Source organism: Geotrypetes seraphini, chromosome 3 (genome assembly GCF_902459505.1).
Source record: "Geotrypetes seraphini chromosome 3, aGeoSer1.1, whole genome shotgun sequence".
In the NCBI taxonomy this organism is placed as follows: Eukaryota; Metazoa; Chordata; class Amphibia; order Gymnophiona; family Dermophiidae; genus Geotrypetes; species Geotrypetes seraphini.
Window position 1 is genome coordinate 407,309,467 of NC_047086.1, and position 19,812 is coordinate 407,329,278.

General features: G+C 45.6%; 1 protein-coding gene across 1 annotated transcript in view; it reads right to left on the reverse strand.

Moving 5' to 3' along the window:
* Positions 1-487: 487 nt before the first annotated feature.
* Positions 488-19,812, reverse strand: part of SRP9 (signal recognition particle 9) — a 28,388-nt gene continuing 9,063 nt past the window's right edge. The window contains exon 3 of the mRNA XM_033938127.1: positions 488-1,322. Within this exon, the coding sequence (XP_033794018.1) occupies positions 1,203-1,322 (120 nt within the window). The 3' untranslated portion in view covers positions 488-1,202. The remainder of the gene's footprint in view (positions 1,323-19,812) is intronic.

Here is a 19,812-nt window from a genome sequence, read left to right on the forward strand (position 1 = left end):
TAAACCACTTTGACTAACCACAGAAAGGTTGTATATCAAATCCAATTCCAGCCATCCTGCAACTGCCCTGCCTCTACCTTCCTTTGCCCATCTCTGGAGACAGCAGCAGACAGCCGGGAATTTGCAGCCCATGAAGCTATGGACATATGCAACAAATTTTTGCTGTCCTTGTTTGACAGTGTTAGCAACTGATTGGAAAAACAAAGCATATCGTAGCAGACCATTGTGGTAATTTATCGAAAGGATGAGAAATACAGCATTTTTTTTTCAATATGTCCATCACTGTGGAATTCACTACCTTTAAATTTACACTAACTGGTGGCCTCTTTTGACTCCAATACCCCACTGTTTGTTTCCCCCCCAAAAATAAAAAAATAAAAATACATACAAATCTATACCTGAAAAAAAAAAAACACCCCAACAAACTTACAGCATAAACCTTAGCAGAGCTGATGGTTAGGTTAGAGGGAAGCAAAGAAGTTGATTATACCTTGTGGGAAATGTTTATTTTTTAAAAGCAGCAGACTTTTGGCCAGGATACACAATGCTGGTATGTATTTTACATTTCGCACATGTATACAATTCTTGCTCAGCACTTCCCTTTGCTGCCTTTTCAGTCCCTAAAACTCAGCCACAAAAAAGTAATTTTCTAACAAAAAATGGATAGAAAACTATGAAACTGCAAAATTACTTTAGAGGTACTGGTGTTCACATTTTCACAGAGAAAGCAAATTGAACTTCCTCTGTCCCTTTCAGTGGCCGTTTCTTACAGGAAAGCGTCTGAGCAATATCGGAGTACAAGACTGGCTCACACCTGAGCGAGAGACTGGAGAGCCAAACTTTGACCTTTCATGCCACAACAGAAGTGCAGAACAGTTCAAGCAGAAAAAGAGATGTAATAGGAAACAAGAGTAAGGGAAAACTCCCCACTTGCAGGACAAGCAGTCCTACACGATCAAAGCAAGACATTTAAGCAAGGAGAAAAGTTGCAGAAGGGGCTGTTTTGCTCAATTTGTATCTGCAAAAGATTGTCCACACCACAAAAAGTTATTCTTCTCTCGAGTTCCAAAACAATAAATAAGAGGCTTTCAGTGGAAAGTATAATTCCTAACCCTCGATGTGGCTCAGAAGCCCCTTAAGACCCAACATTCCAGTCCAATGCAGTGAAGCGAGTGCTGGAGAATTCCTCTTGGAGCAGCTGTTCAGTCCATTTCCATTGCAACACTGCGGGGCTCCCTGGCAACCATAAGTCGCATGAGCTGACTCTGGAATTTTTCTATCTTCTTTACATCTTGAGCCTGGTCTGTCCGATACAGCAAACACTGTAAAAACAGAGATGTTTTAGCCCACACTCCCTGTATCTGCAGCTGCCACATTTGTGCTAAGGCAAGCAATACACAAGAGGACACTTGGAGACCATATCAATTCCTTCATGCAGCAGGCACTCAGAAGTCAAGTTCTGTGTGTGCAAACTTAAGAGGTAAATGTTCACACACTCTTTGCAAGGAAAGGTTAGGCTTCATGAACTACTGGTTAACACAGTGGACTTTCAAAGATCGCAAACCCAAACAATGTAAGCCTTCTGCAGAGATACTGTCAGTGACAAGCAAGGAATTATTCCCATTTTAGTTAACAAGCCAGAGGAAAATCTGTATGATAATGAAGCCCTCAGTCATCTCAAGTAAGTGGAAGTAATACCTGGCAGTAGATCCAGACCTCAGGATTTGTCTTGAACTGACCATCTCTAAGAGACCCTTCACTGACCTCTGAAAAGCAGCACAGACTAGTGTGGCCCGATTCAGGGAAACATTTTTCGATTCGATTTTTCATTTTGCTCTTCCTGCCCAATCAGATGGGTTTTTTTTCAAACATCCTTTCAGACCCACCTTTTCCCTCTCCAACCCCATGCCGTCGCTGTGGTGTAAATAAAATAAAGAAGACTTTTCATCTCTCCGTTAGGTCCTAGCTCAAGCTTACTGTCTAACACCAGCTCTGGCATATTATAATGACAAAATAGAAAATAAAATTATTTTTCTCTACCTTCCACTGCCATATCCAACATTTGTTTCTTTCCCATTTTCTCTCTGCCTTGTGCCCTGGTCAAACCACTATTCTCTTCCATGCAGCATCTCCCCCTTCCTCCCAACAATTCTTTCTCTGTCCCCCCCATGTGCAGCATCTTTTCTCCCCTCTCATCCCCCTGAGCAGCAGCTTTCTCCCCTCTTGACCATTCCCGTGTAGCAGCTTTCCATCCTCCTGTGCTGCAGAACCCCACCGACTCTCCGACCGTGAGACTTGACATACCTCCAAGGCCTCCTAAAGCAGCAGCTGTGGTGGACGGTCAGCAGCTGCATCAATCTGAACAGGCTATTCGCAGCCTGACCCATTAGGGCTTCCCTCTGCCATGTCAGTGATGCAGCAGAAGGAAGGCCCTAGTAGGGAAGGCTATGAGCAGCCCATTCAGAATAATGCTGCTGCTAACCACCCGCTGCTGCTGAAGCTGTCAGGTCTCACCAGGTAGGGGGTGTTGGTCGATGAATTGATGAGTCCAATTTTCTCAGACAATGAACTGAGTCACCAAAGTGAATCGGTGAATCAATTCAAAAATTTGACGAATTGGGCAACACTAGTACAAGCACCTTTCATGCATCAGAACATGTGTTGATTATCAAGCAGCGGATTAAATTTAAACTAATATATTTTCTAGTAGATGTGTGTCATTCTGGATGAGTGGGTTATATCCAAGTGCTTGCAAAGAGTATCTCAGACCAAGTGATAGCAACTTATGTTGAACTTTCGACCAGGGAACCACATCTATTGTGGCTTCCATGGAACCTAGCACTTGGGAGGTACGCTGATTACATTACATTAGAGATTTCTATTCCGCCATTACCTTGCGGTTCAAGGCGGATTACAAAAGAGTTATGAACGGGGGGTTACAATGGAAGATCATTGGAGATTTCTGGAGGAGGTAAGGATTAGGATAGGTAAAATCTGTGAAATAGGAAGTAGGTGGGAGGAAGGGAGGTAACTGATAAGACTGTTTCAGGGATTTCTTGAAAAGTATAGTTTTTATTTCTTTTCTGAACATCTTGTAGTCTGGAGTGGTTATCAGTAGGTTGGAGATTTGGTTATCTAATTTTGCTGTTTGAGTGGCTAGTAGGCCATCGTATAGTTTTTTCTGTTTGGTTTCTTTGATTGGAGGGTGTGTGAATGGGGTGTGTATTTTTCTGTGTCTGGATGAGGTTGTTTGGATAAGGCAGTCGTTCAGGTAGGTTGGGCCGTCTCCGTTTAAAGACTTAAATAGTAGGCAGTAGAATTTAAATAATATTCTTTCTTGAATCGGTAGTCAGTGTGAGTTGATGTAAGCTTCTGTGATATGGTCATGTTTTCTTAATGAGTAGATGAGTCTTAGAGCTGTATTTTGGATTGTCTGTAGTTGTTTAGTCATTGTTGCAGGGCAGGGGAGGTATAGGATGTTGCAGTAATCCAGAAGGCCTAGGATTAGGGATTGAACTACGAGTTGGAATTGGGTTCTTTCGAAGATTTTTCGGACTTGTCTTAGGTTTCTCATAATTGCAAAAGATTTCTGTATTGTTTTGTTTATTTGTGGTTGCATGGTGCAGCATCTGTCTATGGTCATTCCCAGTAGTTTTAGGGTGGTTTGAATGGGGTAGTTGATTAAGTTGATTTCTATATTGGTAATGGTTGGGACTTTGTTATTTTCGAGGAGGATGAATTTTGTTTTATCTGGGTTGAGTTTCAGTTTGTAATCTTTCATCCAGGTCGCTACTGCCTCTAGTATTCGGTGTAGTGTATTTTTCATGATGGTTTTTGGATGTCAAAAGGTATGAGAATGGTAATGTCGTCTGCGTTACTGTAAGAGGTTAGGCCTAGATTGTCCAGGTAAGTCCCAAGAGAGGTAGTATATAGGTTGAAGAGGGTTGGGGATAGTGGGGATCCTTGTGGTACTCCGCAGGGGTTGGACCAAGGTTCGGATTTTACTTTGTCTGATTTTACTCTTTATGTTCTAGATTTTAGGAAGCCTTCAAACCATGAGTATACTTTGTCTGAGATACCTATTGCGTCTAGAGTTTGCAGTAGGATGTTATGGTCTACTAAGTCAAATGCTGCGGTTAGGTACAGTTGTATAAGCAGCATTTTATTCCCTGTGCTGAGATGTTGTCTGGCTGTGCCCATAAGGGAGCTTAGTAATGTTTCTGTGCTGAAGTTGGTTCTGAAGCCTGATTGCTTGGGGTGAAGTATGTTATGGTCTTCTAGATAGTTGGTTAGGAGTTTGGCGACTAGTCCTTCTGTTAGTTTAACATATAGGGGTATTGAAGCAATGGGTATGTAGTTGGATGGTTGGTCTGTTGGTCCTTTTAGGATCAGGGTGATGATGATTTCACTGAGGTCAGTTGGGAAAAGGCCGTCTGTGAGCATGGTTTGTATCCATTGTAGAAGTAGAATACATAATTTTGCGCTGGAGGTTGTTAGGAGATATGGTGGGCAGTGGTTGAGGTCACAGGATGCGTGGCTGTATTTTTTGTAGAGTTTACTGAGTTTGGACCATTGTATGTTGGGGACCTGGTTTGGCTAGCAAGCTTGTTATTTGAGAGCAAAGTTTCTGTCTGCATGCCTCTGAAAGGCAGACACAGCCATCCACCATGTTGAACAAGAGATCTAGATATTCTAGGAACTGGGCTGGAGTCAACTAGCTTTTTCAGAAGTTTATTATCCAACCCAGGCTCTGCAGAACTCAATCACCTGAGACACCAATCACTGTCTTTCTGCAAATGACAGAGCCCTGATCAACCAGTTGTCCAGGTACAGATGAATTTGTAAGCCCATCTTTCACAGGTGGGCCGCCACCACCACCATCGCCTTGGTGAAAGTGCGAGGGGCAGTCACTAGGCCAAAGGGAACAGACGAGAACTGGTAATGGTTTTCCAGAACATGAAGTCTCAGGAACTTTCTCTGGTCCAGGAATATGGGAATATGCAAATAAGATAGGAATTCCCCTGGAGCCACCACTGCTATGACAGAATGAACTGTCTCCATGTGAAAGTGTGGAGCCCTGAGTTGACATTGAGTAAGATCCAGAATGGGTTTCCAATCATCTAAGCCTTTCTTTGACATAGTGAAGTATATGGAATATCTGCCCGAGCCCGAGTCTTTGGGCAGCACCAGCTCTATGGCCTGAATCTTCAACAACCTTCTCACTGTGGTCTCCACCCACTGGGAAGTCCACAAACCAGTCCATTAAGGGCCAGGTAAATTCCAGCTTTTAACAATTCTGGATGATTTCCAGAACCCAGCAGTCTGAAAATAACTGAGCCTAGGCCTGCAGAAAGTCTGAAAGCCATTCCCTTATCTTGAGGGGAAAGCTCCAGACCTGGGGTCATTGTGTCTTTTTGAAAGACAACGCAGGTTGGAATCTGGAGGCCTGGTTGCATTTGGATCTGGCAGACCTCTTCCTGTATCCCTGGAAAGGATCTCTGGGAAGTGGTTCCTGAGTATGGCTGAGATTGCCTGAAGCCACAAAAATCAGAGCGCCCCGAGACTCTAGAAGTTCTGGGTCTGCTAATGGGCAAAGATTTCAGATGACGATCTGCTATGCTGGTCATAAGATGGTCCAGTCCTTTCCTGACCGACATTTGCCCTTTGAAGGGAAGTCTGCTGAGAGTAGCTTTGGAGATGGAGTCACTAGCCCACTGCCTGATCCTGTGAGCTGAAATTGAGCAAGCCAAAGCTTTGCTTATGACTCTGATGATGTCGTACATAGCATCTGCTACATAATCCACTCCTGCTAGTAGGAGTTGGGGGTAAAGGCTCATCACTCTCAACACAAGCCACAAAGGATGCCACTGTGGCTGCTCCGACTCCTAAAGCCAAAGCCTCAAACAGCCTCTTGAAAACCACATCCACTCTGCGATCCTGCATATCCTTTAACATCACACCTCCCTCACTCAGCAGGGAGGTGTGCTTTGTAACCTGCACTATCAAGGAATCCACTCCGGTACAGCTGAGCCATAGTCCTGGCAACTTTAAGGGACCATTCAAGAGTACCCCAATGCTCTGTGACAAACACATTAATGTCAGGATGCCAGGGAAACATAGAAGCCTGGGCTCTCACTCCACTCATGATAGAAAAACAAGCAGAGGGGACCTGCTGGGAGTCCAAGTTTAACTCCCAAAGTGAAATTGGTAATCAGGTTCAACAGAGCTGAGAACTTTAATTATCGAAGAACCGTGGGATCATCCCCCGGATCGAGAGCCACAACAAGGTCTAACACACCTGACTGTGACCTTGCATCCTCTGACAGGGAGGGCACATCCTGAAAAAGCAATGGCATAAAAAGAGACCCATCATCTGAATCACCCTCGGAGAGGTCCCCTAGAGCCTGGTCAGCTGCAGGCAGCAAGGTAGATGCAATCTGGGAGCTCCTGCGCCCCTGAAGCACTGCCACACATCAAAATAAACAAATTCCTGAAAAATGGTGTACTAGACAGCATTAACATTACATTACATTAGTGATTTCTATTCCGCTTGTGCCTTGCGGTTCTAAGCGGATTACATTAGAAGATGGCTGGTCATTTCCAGGCGATGACAATACAATTATTTGTATAACTTTACAAACTTTGCATACCTAACTTTACATAACTTTTTGTACATAACTTTACATAACTTTACGTGGAGTTACTTTGTGTTACTTTACATTATCCTTACCGTGCTTGCATAACTTGCATTAAGTTTACATAATTTATCTTACATAACTTTACAAGACTTTACGTAGAGTTACTTTATGTTATTTTACATTATTGTTCCAGTACATTGCATAACTTACATTACATGATATTACAAAGCATAACCTTATGTTATATTACAACGCATAACCTTATGTTACATTACATAATATTACAAAGCATAGTCTTATGTTACCAAAAAATCGTCTGTTCCTAGGTTGTTATATCTGGTTTTTCGGTATTTGGGGAAACAGTGTTTCTAGATATGAATTGGCTTATCGCCCGTTGCAGCTAGATTAGATGTTGCCTATGGGGACGAAATTGCAGTTGGTTGTGAGTTGCAGGAGGTTATGAAGGGTGAGAAGATGAGGGTAGATTATAATATTGGGATGTGTTTTTTGAATAGTATGGTTTTTATATCTTTTCGAAACGCTTTGTAGTCCGTAGTTGTGGTCAGCAGCTTGGATATGATGGGGTCAATTTTCGCGGCCTGTGTAGCAAGTAGGTTGTCATATAGCTTTTTGCGTTTTGTGCCTTTGAGTGAGGGGTAGGTGAATGGAGTCTGGGTTCTCCTTACTCTTGTTGAGAGGTTTCGGTTTAGGCGGCTGTTTAGGTAGAGAGGTGCTGTTCCGTTTAGTGCTTTGAATAATAGACAGTATAGTTTGAATTGAGTTCTTGCTTGTATCGGTAGCCAGTGTGAGTCGAGATAGGCATTAGTGATGTGATCGTATTTTCCTAGCGAGTAGATAAGTCTGAGTGCTGTGTTTTGTACTGTCTGTAGTTGTTTGGTCATGTAAGAGGGGCAGGGTAGATAAAGGCTGTTGCAGTAGTCTACAAGTCCTAGTACAAGTGATTGGACTAAGATCCTGTATTGTATTTTGTCAAAGAATTTTCTTATTTTTCGCAGGTTGCGCATGGTGTAGAAGGCTTTTTGGATGGTTTTGTTAGTATGAGTCTGCATTGTGCATCTCCTGTCTATCGTTACTCCCAGGATTTTGAGTGCTGGCTGTATTGGGTATGTGATTGCATTTGTCATCAGATTAGTTAAGGTAGGTTCTTTGTCTTTTTCTATCAGCAGGAATTTGGTTTTATCCGTGTTCAGTTTCAGTTTGTGGTTGGTCATCCATGTTTCTACCGTTTCCAGAGTTTTTTTCAGTCGTCCTGATGAATTGGGGTCTTGGGTATTGAAGGGGAGAAGGATTGTAATGTCGTCTGCGTAGCTGAATGAGACTATATTTAGGGAGTCTAGAGTGGTGCCCAGTGAGGATACGTAGAGGTTGAAAAGTATGGGTGATAATGGAGATCCTTGCGGTACTCCACAGGGGTTTGACCAAGGGTCAGATATGTGGTCTTTTGTCTTTACTTTATAAGTTCTAGTTTTAAGGAAGCCCTGGAACCAGTTGAGTACCAGACCTGAGATCCCTATGGCGTCTAGTATCTGGAGTAGTATGTTGTGATCCACTAGGTCGAAAGCTGCTGAAAGATCTAGTTGGATAAGTAGTATCCTGTTCCCTTTGCTGAGGTGTTGGCGGGCAATATCCATTAGAGATACAAGTAGTGTCTCTGTGCTGTGGTTTTTTCTGAATCCTGATTGTGATGGGTGTAGTATGTTGTGGTCTTCTAGGTAGTTGGTGAGGTATTGTGCTACCAGACCTTCTTGTAGTTTGATATATAATGGGATTGAAGCGATGGGTCTGTGGTTGGCTGGATTATTGTTTGGAGCTTTGGGATCTTTCGGTATGGGGGTGATAATAATCTCGCCTAGTTCTGGTGGGAAGTGACCATCTGTGAGCGTGGATTGTAGCCAGTTCATCAGGTTAGCTTTGAACTTGATGGATGCGGTTGTTAGCAGGTACGATGGGCAGTTGTTTAGGTCACAAGAAGTTTTACTATATTTGTTGTATAGTCGAGTCATGTCGTTCCATTGTACTTTGGCTCCTGTAGGACTCCAGCTTGTATCCCTTGCGCTCTGTGGCCTCTGCAGTCCTGCACTTAGGACAATTGCCATTCCAGGGCCCAGAAAGGAAAATTGCCCCAGTGGGCTTCCCACCCGTTGTTCAGCCCTGGAGTGCAAAGGGGAGGCTAAGCCAGCTGCTCTTACTCCCCCCTTCATATGCTGCACAGCATGTGTCACAAGGACGTTTTTTGGGTATTCATTCAGTGCAAACCTTGCATGAATCAGGGTCAAGAGCCTGAGGACTCCATCCCTGCCAGTTTTCAGGCAAAACAAGGTGATTTGAAGCATCTGGCGAAATTTAGGGGGGAAAAAAAAAAAAAAATCATGAAATCGAAAATGGCCATGGCGGCAGCAATTTGGTGGAAAAAAAAAAAGCCTCAAAAACGGTAAAACTTAGACTAGCGATTTTAAGATTTTTAGAGAGGGAACAGGCAGCAACCTTCAAAAACACCATTTGTAGACCCCTTGATTTTCCTCACAGGCTGTAACAGCCTTACTCACTATGACCTGTGCTGGCAACAGGCTGCAGTCTGCCTCAGCTCCTAAGGTAGCTGGATCTGGAATAAGAGATCACTGCCTCAAACAGAACATCCTTCCTGTGCTGAATCTTCAGGCTGCTAGTTTGACCGGTGTCAGACTGAGCCTCCAACCTCCGCAGACAGTGGACACACAATGGGGGTGGGAGGCGAAATGCAGTCAGCACTATGCAAGACACCGCTGAGCCCCTATGGATGGCTTAACAGCCTGTGCTCAAACCCCTGCAAGCAGTAGGTGAGCAATGCTACCAGGGGATGGCCCTGAGCTCCAAAAAGGTTTCTGCAGGCTGGCTAACAGGTACCACAAGGGATTGGCCTGTCAGTTGCAGACCTCCACACTGGCAGAGTTTGATCCTTGACTGGGGAGCTTTCAGCACTGAAAGATGAAGAAAATACATGAAAAATTGACCAAAAAGAAATAAACAGATCAGATCAGAAACACTCCTTCAGGTTTGCTTGCAGAAAGAAAAAAACTGTAGGGAGCAGCAGAGGCCTCTGAAGTAGAAGGGATTCCGAAAAAAATCCAGAATGGATTTAACCCTAGGATATAACCTGCTCATCCAGAACGACACACCTATTGCACTTTATTGTGATTCATGAATGACTCCAAAAGTATGCACCGACTAGACACCTGTGCTCTTTGAATATGTGTACTCTTGAGGTACCTAAGTCCTAGATGACAATAATTAAACAATCCCAGACCGGTACCTTTATGGTTGCAAGTCCTAAAGAATAGAAGAGCATACCTTTGAAACCGAGATCGCAGAAAAATGTATCGAACTTTAACTTGATGCTGAAAAATTATTTACTTGCCCAAGCCTACACCATATAGAGTGTTTACTATCTTTTGAACTGCTTTTGCTGCATTGATGTGATGGGTTTTCTCTGCAAACTGTACTGTACATATTTTATAATATGCATATTATATTCACCACCTTGGATAACGGTAGGCTATAAAAGGAGATTATGTGCTTACCCTGCTAAGATCTTTTCTAGTAGATAGGCGAGACATTCCCTTTACCCGCATGGACTGCAGAAGAGAACCATTCCAGGATTTCCACTCCGCCTGTAGAGTACTTCATAGGCTAGCTTAGCTCCTCCCATTAGTCAGTACCCAAGCACGAAAGGACACACACATCTGTGAAGTAGAGGCACCTGTAACAGGTTAAACATTATTCTGCTCAAAACAACTAAAGAGCACCCGTAACCGCCCAACATAGGAATCAAAGGAGCACTCCCAAAAACAGGGTAAACATATGTACAATTACTTCCAAGCCCCTAAGGGCTGACTGGTCTCCACAAAACAAGTTGATAACAGTGAAGGAGACTGAAATGTCACAATGAAATCTGAAAACAGGCACAGCAAGGACTGGGCGGGGAATCTAGAATGTCTTACCTATCTACTGGAAAAGATCTTACCAGGGTAAGTACATAATCTCCTTTTCCAGTGCAATAGGTAAGGCATTCTAGACCGTAGGGACGTACAAAAGCAGTCCCCCCACAGAGTCAGGGTGGGCTCACTGCACTAGCCTTCAAGACCGAGAACCCGAAAGCTGAGTCCCATCTGGCAGCAACATCCACTCTGTAAAATTTGGGACACGTGTGAAGAGACTAAAATGTTGCTGCCCTCCTCAGGAGAAACAGATTGTGCTTCGGCCCACGAAGAAGCCAGACTCCCAGTAGAATGCGCCTTAACAGAAACAGGAGGTTGTTTTCCCGCCACAATGTAAGTGGAAGAAATGGCCCTACATCCAACAGGAGATCATAGCCTTAGAAGCGGGAGTACCTTGCTTAATCGATTGTGTCAGCACAAAGAGATGGTCAGAAAGGCTAAAACTGATAGTGACCTCCAGGTAACACAGAACTCTGCACACGTCCAACCTTTTCAGAAGACAATCTTGATCCTGGGTACATCAATGTTTGAAGGTGCTCCATGCTTTAGCTAGGCGGACACTGGATGACTTCTTAGATTTGAGAAGAGTAGCAAGCACAAGCTCTGAATAGCTTTTACGTTCTAAGGCCGCATGCTCAAGAGCAAGCTTTAAGAGCAGAGCGACCTGGATCTTACATGGCTACTGGGCCCCGAGTAAGACAGTCTGTGGAGGCGCTCAAGCGCAGACCGCATCCTACCTGCAGTTGCATCAGATCGCATACCAGGGTCTTTGCAGCCAGTCAGGAGTCGCTAGAATGACTGCCTGGATGAGTTGCTATCCTTCGAAGAATCCTGCCTATCATCGGCCAGGGTGGAAAGATGTATAGAAGCACATCCATAGTCCACGGCTGTATGAGGGCAGCGAGCCCTGCACTTCCGGGCTCAAATCTGTGGCTGAAGAAGCATGGTGCTTTCTTGTTTTGTGCCGTGGCCATGAGATTGAGGCGGGGTATCCCCAACATCGCACAATCACCTGAAACACCTGAAGTGACCAGGTCCACTCGCTGGGATCCAGACTCTGATGACTGAGGAAGTCCACTTGAACATTGTCCACTACGGCCACACGGGACGCCATCAGTACCAGGAGACGATGTTCTGCCCAAAGGAACAGAAACCAGGCCTCCTGAGCAAAGGGAGAGCTCTTGGGCTCTCCCTGTGGATTGACATATGCCATTGCTGTCGAACTGTCAGAAAAGACTTGAACAGCTCGGCCCCTCCAGATGAGTCTGCAATGCTCTCAGGACTAGCCAAATGGCCCTAAGCTACAGGCGGTTGATGGACCACTTCCTCTGCAACGGGGTCCAACAGCCCTGAAAGGAATGACTATCACAGCGAGCCCCCCAGCCACGAAAGCTAGCATCCATGGTTACCACAATACAGCAGAAAATCTGTAATGGGACGCCCTTGCAGAGCGACTGAGGGTGAAGCCACCAGGTCATGCTTGCTCTGGCCTCCAACATCCAAGGTAGATACATATAAGGCATCTCAGTGTGGCGCACAACGAGAATGCAAGGCATGTTGAAGAGGACGTATGTGCGTCCTCACCCAGGGGACCATATCCAGTTCAACTACCATGGAGCCCAACACCTGCAAGTAGAACCACACTGAAAGAGCCGACTTCAACAGAGATGAAATCAGCACACACAGCTTTTGTCTGTGAGGTTTGGGCAGGTAAACACAGCCCTCTGCTGTATTGAACAGAATTGCCAGGTTTCCATGGGTTGCGTGGGCATCCATGGCTCTTTCTAAAGTTGACAATCCAGCCCAAAGATTCCAGTACCTGGAGCACCCTTTCCACCATAAAACACCCCTCTGCCAACGAGGGCAATCTGACCAATCCATTGTCCAGAGAAGAGCAACTAAGCTGATAAAGGGTATGGAAAATCTCTCCTATACTGACAGACTGAAACAATTAGGGCTGTTCTCCCTGGAGAAGCGGAGACTTAGAGGAGACATGATAGAAACCTTCAAGATCCTGAAGGGCATAGAAAAAGTAGACAGGGACAGATTTTTCAAATTATGGGGAACCACAAGTACAAGGGGGCACTCAGAGAAATTGAAAGGGGAAAGGTTTAGAACAAACGCCAGGAAGTTCTTTTTCACCCAGAGGGTGGTGGATACATGGAACGCGCTTCCAGAGGCTGTGGTAGGCAGGAGCACGTTACAGGGCTTCAAAGAAGGTTTGGATAGGTTCCTAGAGGACAAAGGGATTGAGGGGTATAGATAGTTGTAGAGGTAGGTTATAGGGATAGGAGTAGAGGTAGGCTATAGAGCTAGTCAGGGACCACTGCTCAGGCAATGGGCCTGATGGGCCACCGCGGGAGCGGACCGCTGGGTGAGATGGACCTCTGGTCTGCCTCAGCAGAGGCAACTTTATGTTCTTATGGGTGAACTTGTAACCCCATCTTCCACAGATGAGCTGCTACTACCACCATCACTTTGGTAAACGTCCGGGGTGCTGTTGCCAGGCCTAAAGGCAGAATTGAAAACTGATAATGCTGATACAGCACATGAAATCAGAGAAATTTGCGGTGAGCTGGAAAAATGGGAATGTGCAGGTTCGCCTCCGTAAGGTCCAAGAAGGCCAGAAACTCCCCCGGAGACACTGCCGCAATGACCGACTTCACATTCTCCATCCGGAACTGAGAAACCTTGAGAGCCACATTCACATGTTTCAGATCTAGAATAAGTCTCCAATCTTCTGACCCTTTCTTTGGCACGATAAATTAAACAGAGTGTCTCAGAGGGCTACCTACCTTCCCAGGTGCTGGTGAGGGACCATTGCTCCAGTGAGGAGCATTGCCTGCAGAACTTTTTTTCAGAGTGTTTCCTGCTCCCCTTGAACGGTGCCGGTTCCCAACGGGCACCATCGAGGAAAGAGAATGACGTCAGTGGGGGGCCTTTCATTTCCATAAGACGCTGTAGTTGCGGCAAGCCGAAGGGCGCGCCACAGGGCGTGCCCTAAGGGGCACGCTAGGCCCCTTGGGAGCCCCTTGGAGCCATACGGGACCATGCGGTTTCAGGTACTGCTTGTTGGGATTTTATTTTCTAGGAGATTTGTTATCTTTATTCCTTTCCCCTTATTTCTTTAATGGTGAAGCGGAAAGTAAAACCTAAAAGTTCCACACTAGTAGTGTCTGGACCTATGGACCGCCACATTGTTCAATCAAATGGCATGCTTACCCCTGTTGGGGATTTGCATGCAAATTCTGGAGCTTCGCTAAGTCCCTTATAGAGAACTCCTCATCCCCCGCCTAAAGATTCTTGTGTATCTGGTACCGAAGTGGTTCCAGTTGCGACTCATGGTGACTTAACCCATTTGGAATCTTCAACATTAATATTTAAACCAATGCCTCAAATTTTATTGCAAGAAGAAGGGGCCGCTAGAATTATGCCACCTGTGGTCGAAGTCAGCAGGTTGGTGAGTTTTCGGTCCAGTTTCGCTGCTTTAGTGGCCAGTAGGTTGTCATACATTTTTCTTTGTTTGACATTTTTGGTTGGTGGGTGTGCGAATGAGCAGAAAGGGGTTTCCCTTTGATAGGCTGATGAAAAGCAGCAATTACACTGAAATGGACTCGAATGGATGTGGATTTGAGGCTTGATTGAGACAAATGGAACAGGTAATCCAAAACTGAAGACAAGGATATAGATTGAGGCTCCCTGTAATGAATGGTGCACCAAGCAGAAAATCTAGTCCATTTGTGATTATAGCATTGTCTAGGGGTAGGCTTCCTAGAAGCCTCTAAAATGTTCTTTACAGATTGAGAAAACTATAGAGGTGCCAAGCTGTCATGTGTAGAGACTGCAGGTTGGTATGAAGTAGAGATCCCTGACTCTGTGTAAGCAGAGAGGGAAAAACTGGTAGAAGTAGTAGCTCCCTGCTGCTGAGTTGAAGTGGAAGGGAGAACCAAGGTTGCCTGGGCCACCGAGGAGCTATCAGAATCATGGTGGCATGTTCCTATTTGAGTTTGACAAGTGTTTTGAGGATGAGAGGGAATGGAGGGAACACAGAAACTGATTCGTCTATTCCAAGAGAAAAGCATCTGCCTCCAGTCGGTGAGGGGAGTATATCCTGGAGCAGAACTGAGGCAGTTTGTTGTTGTGGGGAGACGCGAAGAGATCTGAGGAGTCCCCCACTGAGAAAAAAAGTGATGAAGAGGTGAGGAATTGAGTGTCCATTCGTGAGGCTATAGAACAAGACTCAAATTTGTCCGCCAGACAGTTTTTCTCTCCTTTAATGTAGACAGCTTTTAGGAAGGTGTTGTGAAGGATTGCCCAATTCCAAACCTTCAGAGCTTCCTGGCAAAGAGGGAAAGAGATCCTGTTCCTTCCTGCTTGTTGATATAGTACATGGTGACCTGATTCTCCGTCCGAATGAGGACTACCTGGCCATGAAGAAGATGCTGAAAAGTTTTGAAAGCATTGAAGATCGCTCTGAGTTCCAACAGATTAATGTGACACTGACTATCCATGCTGGACCAATGGCCTTGAGTACGGAGACCATCGAGATGAGCCCCACAAGCGAAAAATCTGTCGTGAGGACCTTCTGATGAGGGGGCATTTGAAACAGTAAACCTCTGGAGAGATTGGAAAAGAGCATCCACCAGTGGAGAGACTGTCTCAATCAAGGAGTTATTGTAATGTATTGAGAGTGGGTCGCAAGCCTGCGCCCACTGAGATGCCAGGGTCCACTTAGGGATTCTGAGGTGAAGTCTGGCAAAAGGAGTCAAGTGAACTGTAGAGGCCATGTGACCTAGGAGAACCATCATATGTCTTGCTGAAATTATAGTCAAGGAAGATACCTTGTGGCAGAGACGAATGAGAGTATCCTAACATTGTTGAGGAAGGAATGGTCTGAGTCAGTCAGTGTCCAGGATAGCTCCGATGAACTATAAATTTTGAAAGGGCTGTAGCTGGGATTTGGGAAAGTTGATTTCGAACCCCAAACTTTGTAGAAACCACGTAGTCCATATGGTCGCTACAATAACCCCTTGAGCTGTGGAATCCTTGATGAGCCAGTCGTCCAGGTACAGGAACACCTGTAGGCCACGGTTCCGCAAAACTACTGCCACTACAACTAAGCACTTGGTGAACACTCTTGGAGATTAAGCCAGGCCGAAAAGTAGCACTCTGTACTGAAAATGCAGGTTTCCCACCCGAAATAAGAACATAAGAATTGCCGCTGCTGGGTCAGTCCAGTGGTCCATCACGCCCAGCAGTCCGCTCATGCGGCAGCCCCCAGGTCAAAGACCTGTGCCCTAACCGAGACCAGCCCTACCTGCGTTCGTTCTGGTTCAGCAAGAACTTGTCCAACCTTGTCTTGAATCCCTGGAGCGTGTTTTCCCTTATAACAGACTCCGGGAGAGCATTCCAGTTCTCCACCACTCTCTGGGTGAAGAAGAACTTCCTTACATTCGTACGGAATCTATCCCCTTTTAACTTCAGAGAGTGCCCTCTCATTCTCTCTACCTTGGAGAGGGTGAACAACCTGTCTTTATCCACTAAGTCTATTCCCTTCATTATCTTGAATGTTTCGATCATGTCTCCTCTTTTCAAGGGAGAACAGGCCCAGCTTCTCTAATCTCTCACTTTACGGCAACTCCCCCAACCCCTTAACCATTTTAGTCGCTCTTCTCTGGACCCTTTCGAGTAGTACCATGTCCTTCTTCATGTATGGCGACCAATGCTGGACGCAGTATTCCAAGTGAGGGCGTACCATAGCCCAGTACAGCGGCATGATAACCCTTTCCAATCTGTTCGTGATCCCCTTCTTAATCATTCCTAGTATTCTGTTCGCCCTTTTCACTGCCGCTGCGCATTGTGCAGACGGCTTCATTGACTTGTCGACCAGTACTCCCAGGTCTCTTTCCTGGGGGGTCTCTCCTAGTACTGCCCCGGACATCTTGTATTCGTGTGTGGGATTTTTGATACCAACATGCATTACCTTACACTTATCCATGTTGAACCTCATTTGTCATGTCGCTGCCCATTTCTCACGCGTGGTTATGTCACATTGCAGATCTTCAATCCCCCTGCATCCTCACTACTCTGTATAGCTTCGTATCGTCTGCAAATTTAATCACCTCACTCGTCGTACCCATTTCCAGATTGTTTATGAATATATTGAAGAGCACAGGTCCAAGTATCGAGCCTGTAGCACCCCACTGGTGACATTCTTCCAGTCCAAGTATTGTCCATTTACCCCCACTCTCTGTTTCCTATCTGCTAGCCAGTTTTTAATCCACCTGAGTATGTCACCCTCTATTCCATGGCTCTCAATTTTTCGAAGTAGTCGTTCGTGCGGAACCTTGTCAAACGCCTTCTGAAAATCCAGATATACAATGTCGACCGGGTCTCCCTTGTCTATCTGCTTGTTTACCCCCTCGAAGAAGTGCAGCAAGTTCGTCAAGCAAGATCGTCCTATGCTGAAGCCGTGCTGACTGGTCCTCATCAGTTTGTGTCCGTCAAGGTGATCAATGATGCGGTCTTTTATCAGCGCCTATATCATCTTTCCCAGTACTGAAGTCACTCACCCGTCTATAGTTTCCTGGATCTCCTCTCGAACCTTTTTTGAAGATCGGCGTAACATTCGCCACCTTCCAGTCTTCCGGAATCCTTCCCGATCTAAATTGACAAGATTGGCTATTAGTTGAAGCAGTTCAGCTATAGTCCTTTCAGTTCCTTAATGACCCTTGGATGGGTGCCATCTGGTCCTGGGGATTTGTCGCTCTTAAGCCTATCAATCTGAGGAATTGTCGAAAGACTGGATGAATGGGAATGCAAGTGTAAGCCTCCGAGATCTAGAGAACATAACCAATTGTTCTGATCTAGAAGGGGGTACAATGATGCTAGAGACAGCATCCAAAATTGCTCTCTGACAAGAAATTTGTTGAGAGCTCTAAGATCCAAAATGGGTCGCAGATTGCCCGTCTTCTTTGGGACTAGGAAGTAGCAGGAGTAAAATCTGCTGTTCCAGCGGAACTTCCTCGATGGCACGGAGACAAAAGGTTGAGCTTCCTAAAGAAGAAGGGCGGTCTGGGATGGATTGGAAGGAGGCTCTTTTGGAGACAGGTCTGAAGGAACCTGGATGAAAGGAAGAGAATATCCTTCCCTGATGATAAAAAGAGCTTCGAGGGCTTAGGCGCAGCAGGAGTCTAAGGTTTCTGTTGCCTCTGCTGCTGTTGTGGTTGTTTCTGAGGAAGTGCTCTTGTATAAGGAGCTGCTCTCTGTGGAAACCGCCTCTGAGAAGATGGAAGAGGTCTGAAGCCTTTAGAAGTGGAAGGCTTAGGCTTAGGACCAGTGATGGAAGCAAATGATTTTTCATGTTTAGACAATTCATTGCCTTGACAAGGAATGTGGCCAGAAAATCTTGAAGATTGGAGTCCATGTCTATAGTGCAGAGCCAGGCAAGCCTGTGCATCGCTACTGAAAAGGCAGCGACCTTTGAGGCAAGTTCGAATTCATCATAGTAAGATTGAAGGAGATGCATGTGGAATTGAACCAGAGTGGTATTCAAATGCTGAAACTCTGAAAGACGATGTTGAGGAATAAATTTGTAAATTCAGGCAGGATGTCAACCAAATGCCATAAGAGGTTTTATTGGTTGAAACCACGACCAAATTCATGGTCCTGCCCTCTCTTCCAGGAGGGACAGTGGTATAAACTGTGACAGGATTGGTTCTTGTCAGAGAAGATTCCACGAGAAGGGACTGATGGGATAACTGAGATTTCTCAAAGCCGTTGCAGTGGACCATCCTGTAACAAGATTCCAGCTTTACTGGTACAGCAGGAATGGAATAAGGTAGCTCAAGATTTTGCTTGAAAGTTTGAGAAAGAAGTCTACTAGTGGGCAATTTAAGAGACTCGCAGGAGGACCAGACATACCCATTTCCTCTAAATACTTTGTAGAGTATTCGGTGAGGGAAAAAGAAAAAAACCCCACAAAAACCATCTGCTCCAAGGAAGGATGACCTCGAGGTGCCTTGCAAAGCAGAGAACGAAGGTGAAGCCTCTCTGGAGTACTGATACCCGAGGTTGAATATACAGGTACAGATGACTGACAGAGAATGGATAGAATCCCTTGCAGGAGACAAACCATAGTGGTAAGGCTCTGCAGGAAGTGTTCTCGACTTCGTAGTTGGAGGCCTCGAAGAGTCTCGAGGCCTGGAGAAACGAGGCCTGTCTCGAGAAGAGGACCTGGGCCTCGATGGGTACCTCGACTGATGTGGAGAACAGTGCCTCAAACCAGGCAGGTCCTGCTGAGAAAAAACGTCAAGGAGTCCTGGTCCATTCCTCGAAAAGGGCAGTGCCTTATGTGAGGAAGGAGGGCTGGAGACTGGAGATCGAGGTCAAGATACCAAAAAGGACTGAGCTCCTTGTGTCAAGGTATCCCGAGGCACTGGCAAGGACTCGGTTCCTTGTACAGAGTGTTTAGGCTCCAGATGAGACACTCACAAAGACTCAACTCCTTGCATAGAGTGTATAGATTCACCTCGAGGCACTGCCAAGGACTCAACTCATTGTGGTACTGCTGAGTACTCAGGCTGGATTGCAGGAAGCAGAGTCGAGGCAGGAGTATGTCTGGCAAGCATATTACCAAACTCCCGAAGCATAATGGTCTGGATCATAGCCTGCAAATGTGAAACCGAGACTTGATCTGGTACATTTGGTATGGCTATATTCTCCGAGAAAGAGGAGAAAGAATGACACCTCGATATGGAAACATACTTCTTGGGCAGCTTCAGAACCACTGCTGGAACAGACTGCTGCGCTACCTGACCTAAGGAAGACAGCGAGGAAAGCGGCTCCTCATGAGAAGACTTGGCAGATTTGTTAGAGGATGAGGACTTCCCAAATGAGGAAGGTTTGATGAAGGTCGAGGTAGAAGACAGGAGTCTCATAGAAGACTTGACCGGAGCTGAGGTCGAGACCGGGGTTAATGGATCCATACCGCCGAAGATTTCTCCACTGGACCTGTGACCGACCTGGACAGAGGCAGAAAGATGGCCTCAGCAAAATCAAAACCCGCCAGCGGAGGCCGCAAAGCAGGCCCCGTTATGACAAAAGAAATAAAATTAAAGTTTATTTTTTAGAAATGAATCACGCAAAACACACAGCGACCCTGAAAAATAACAGAACAT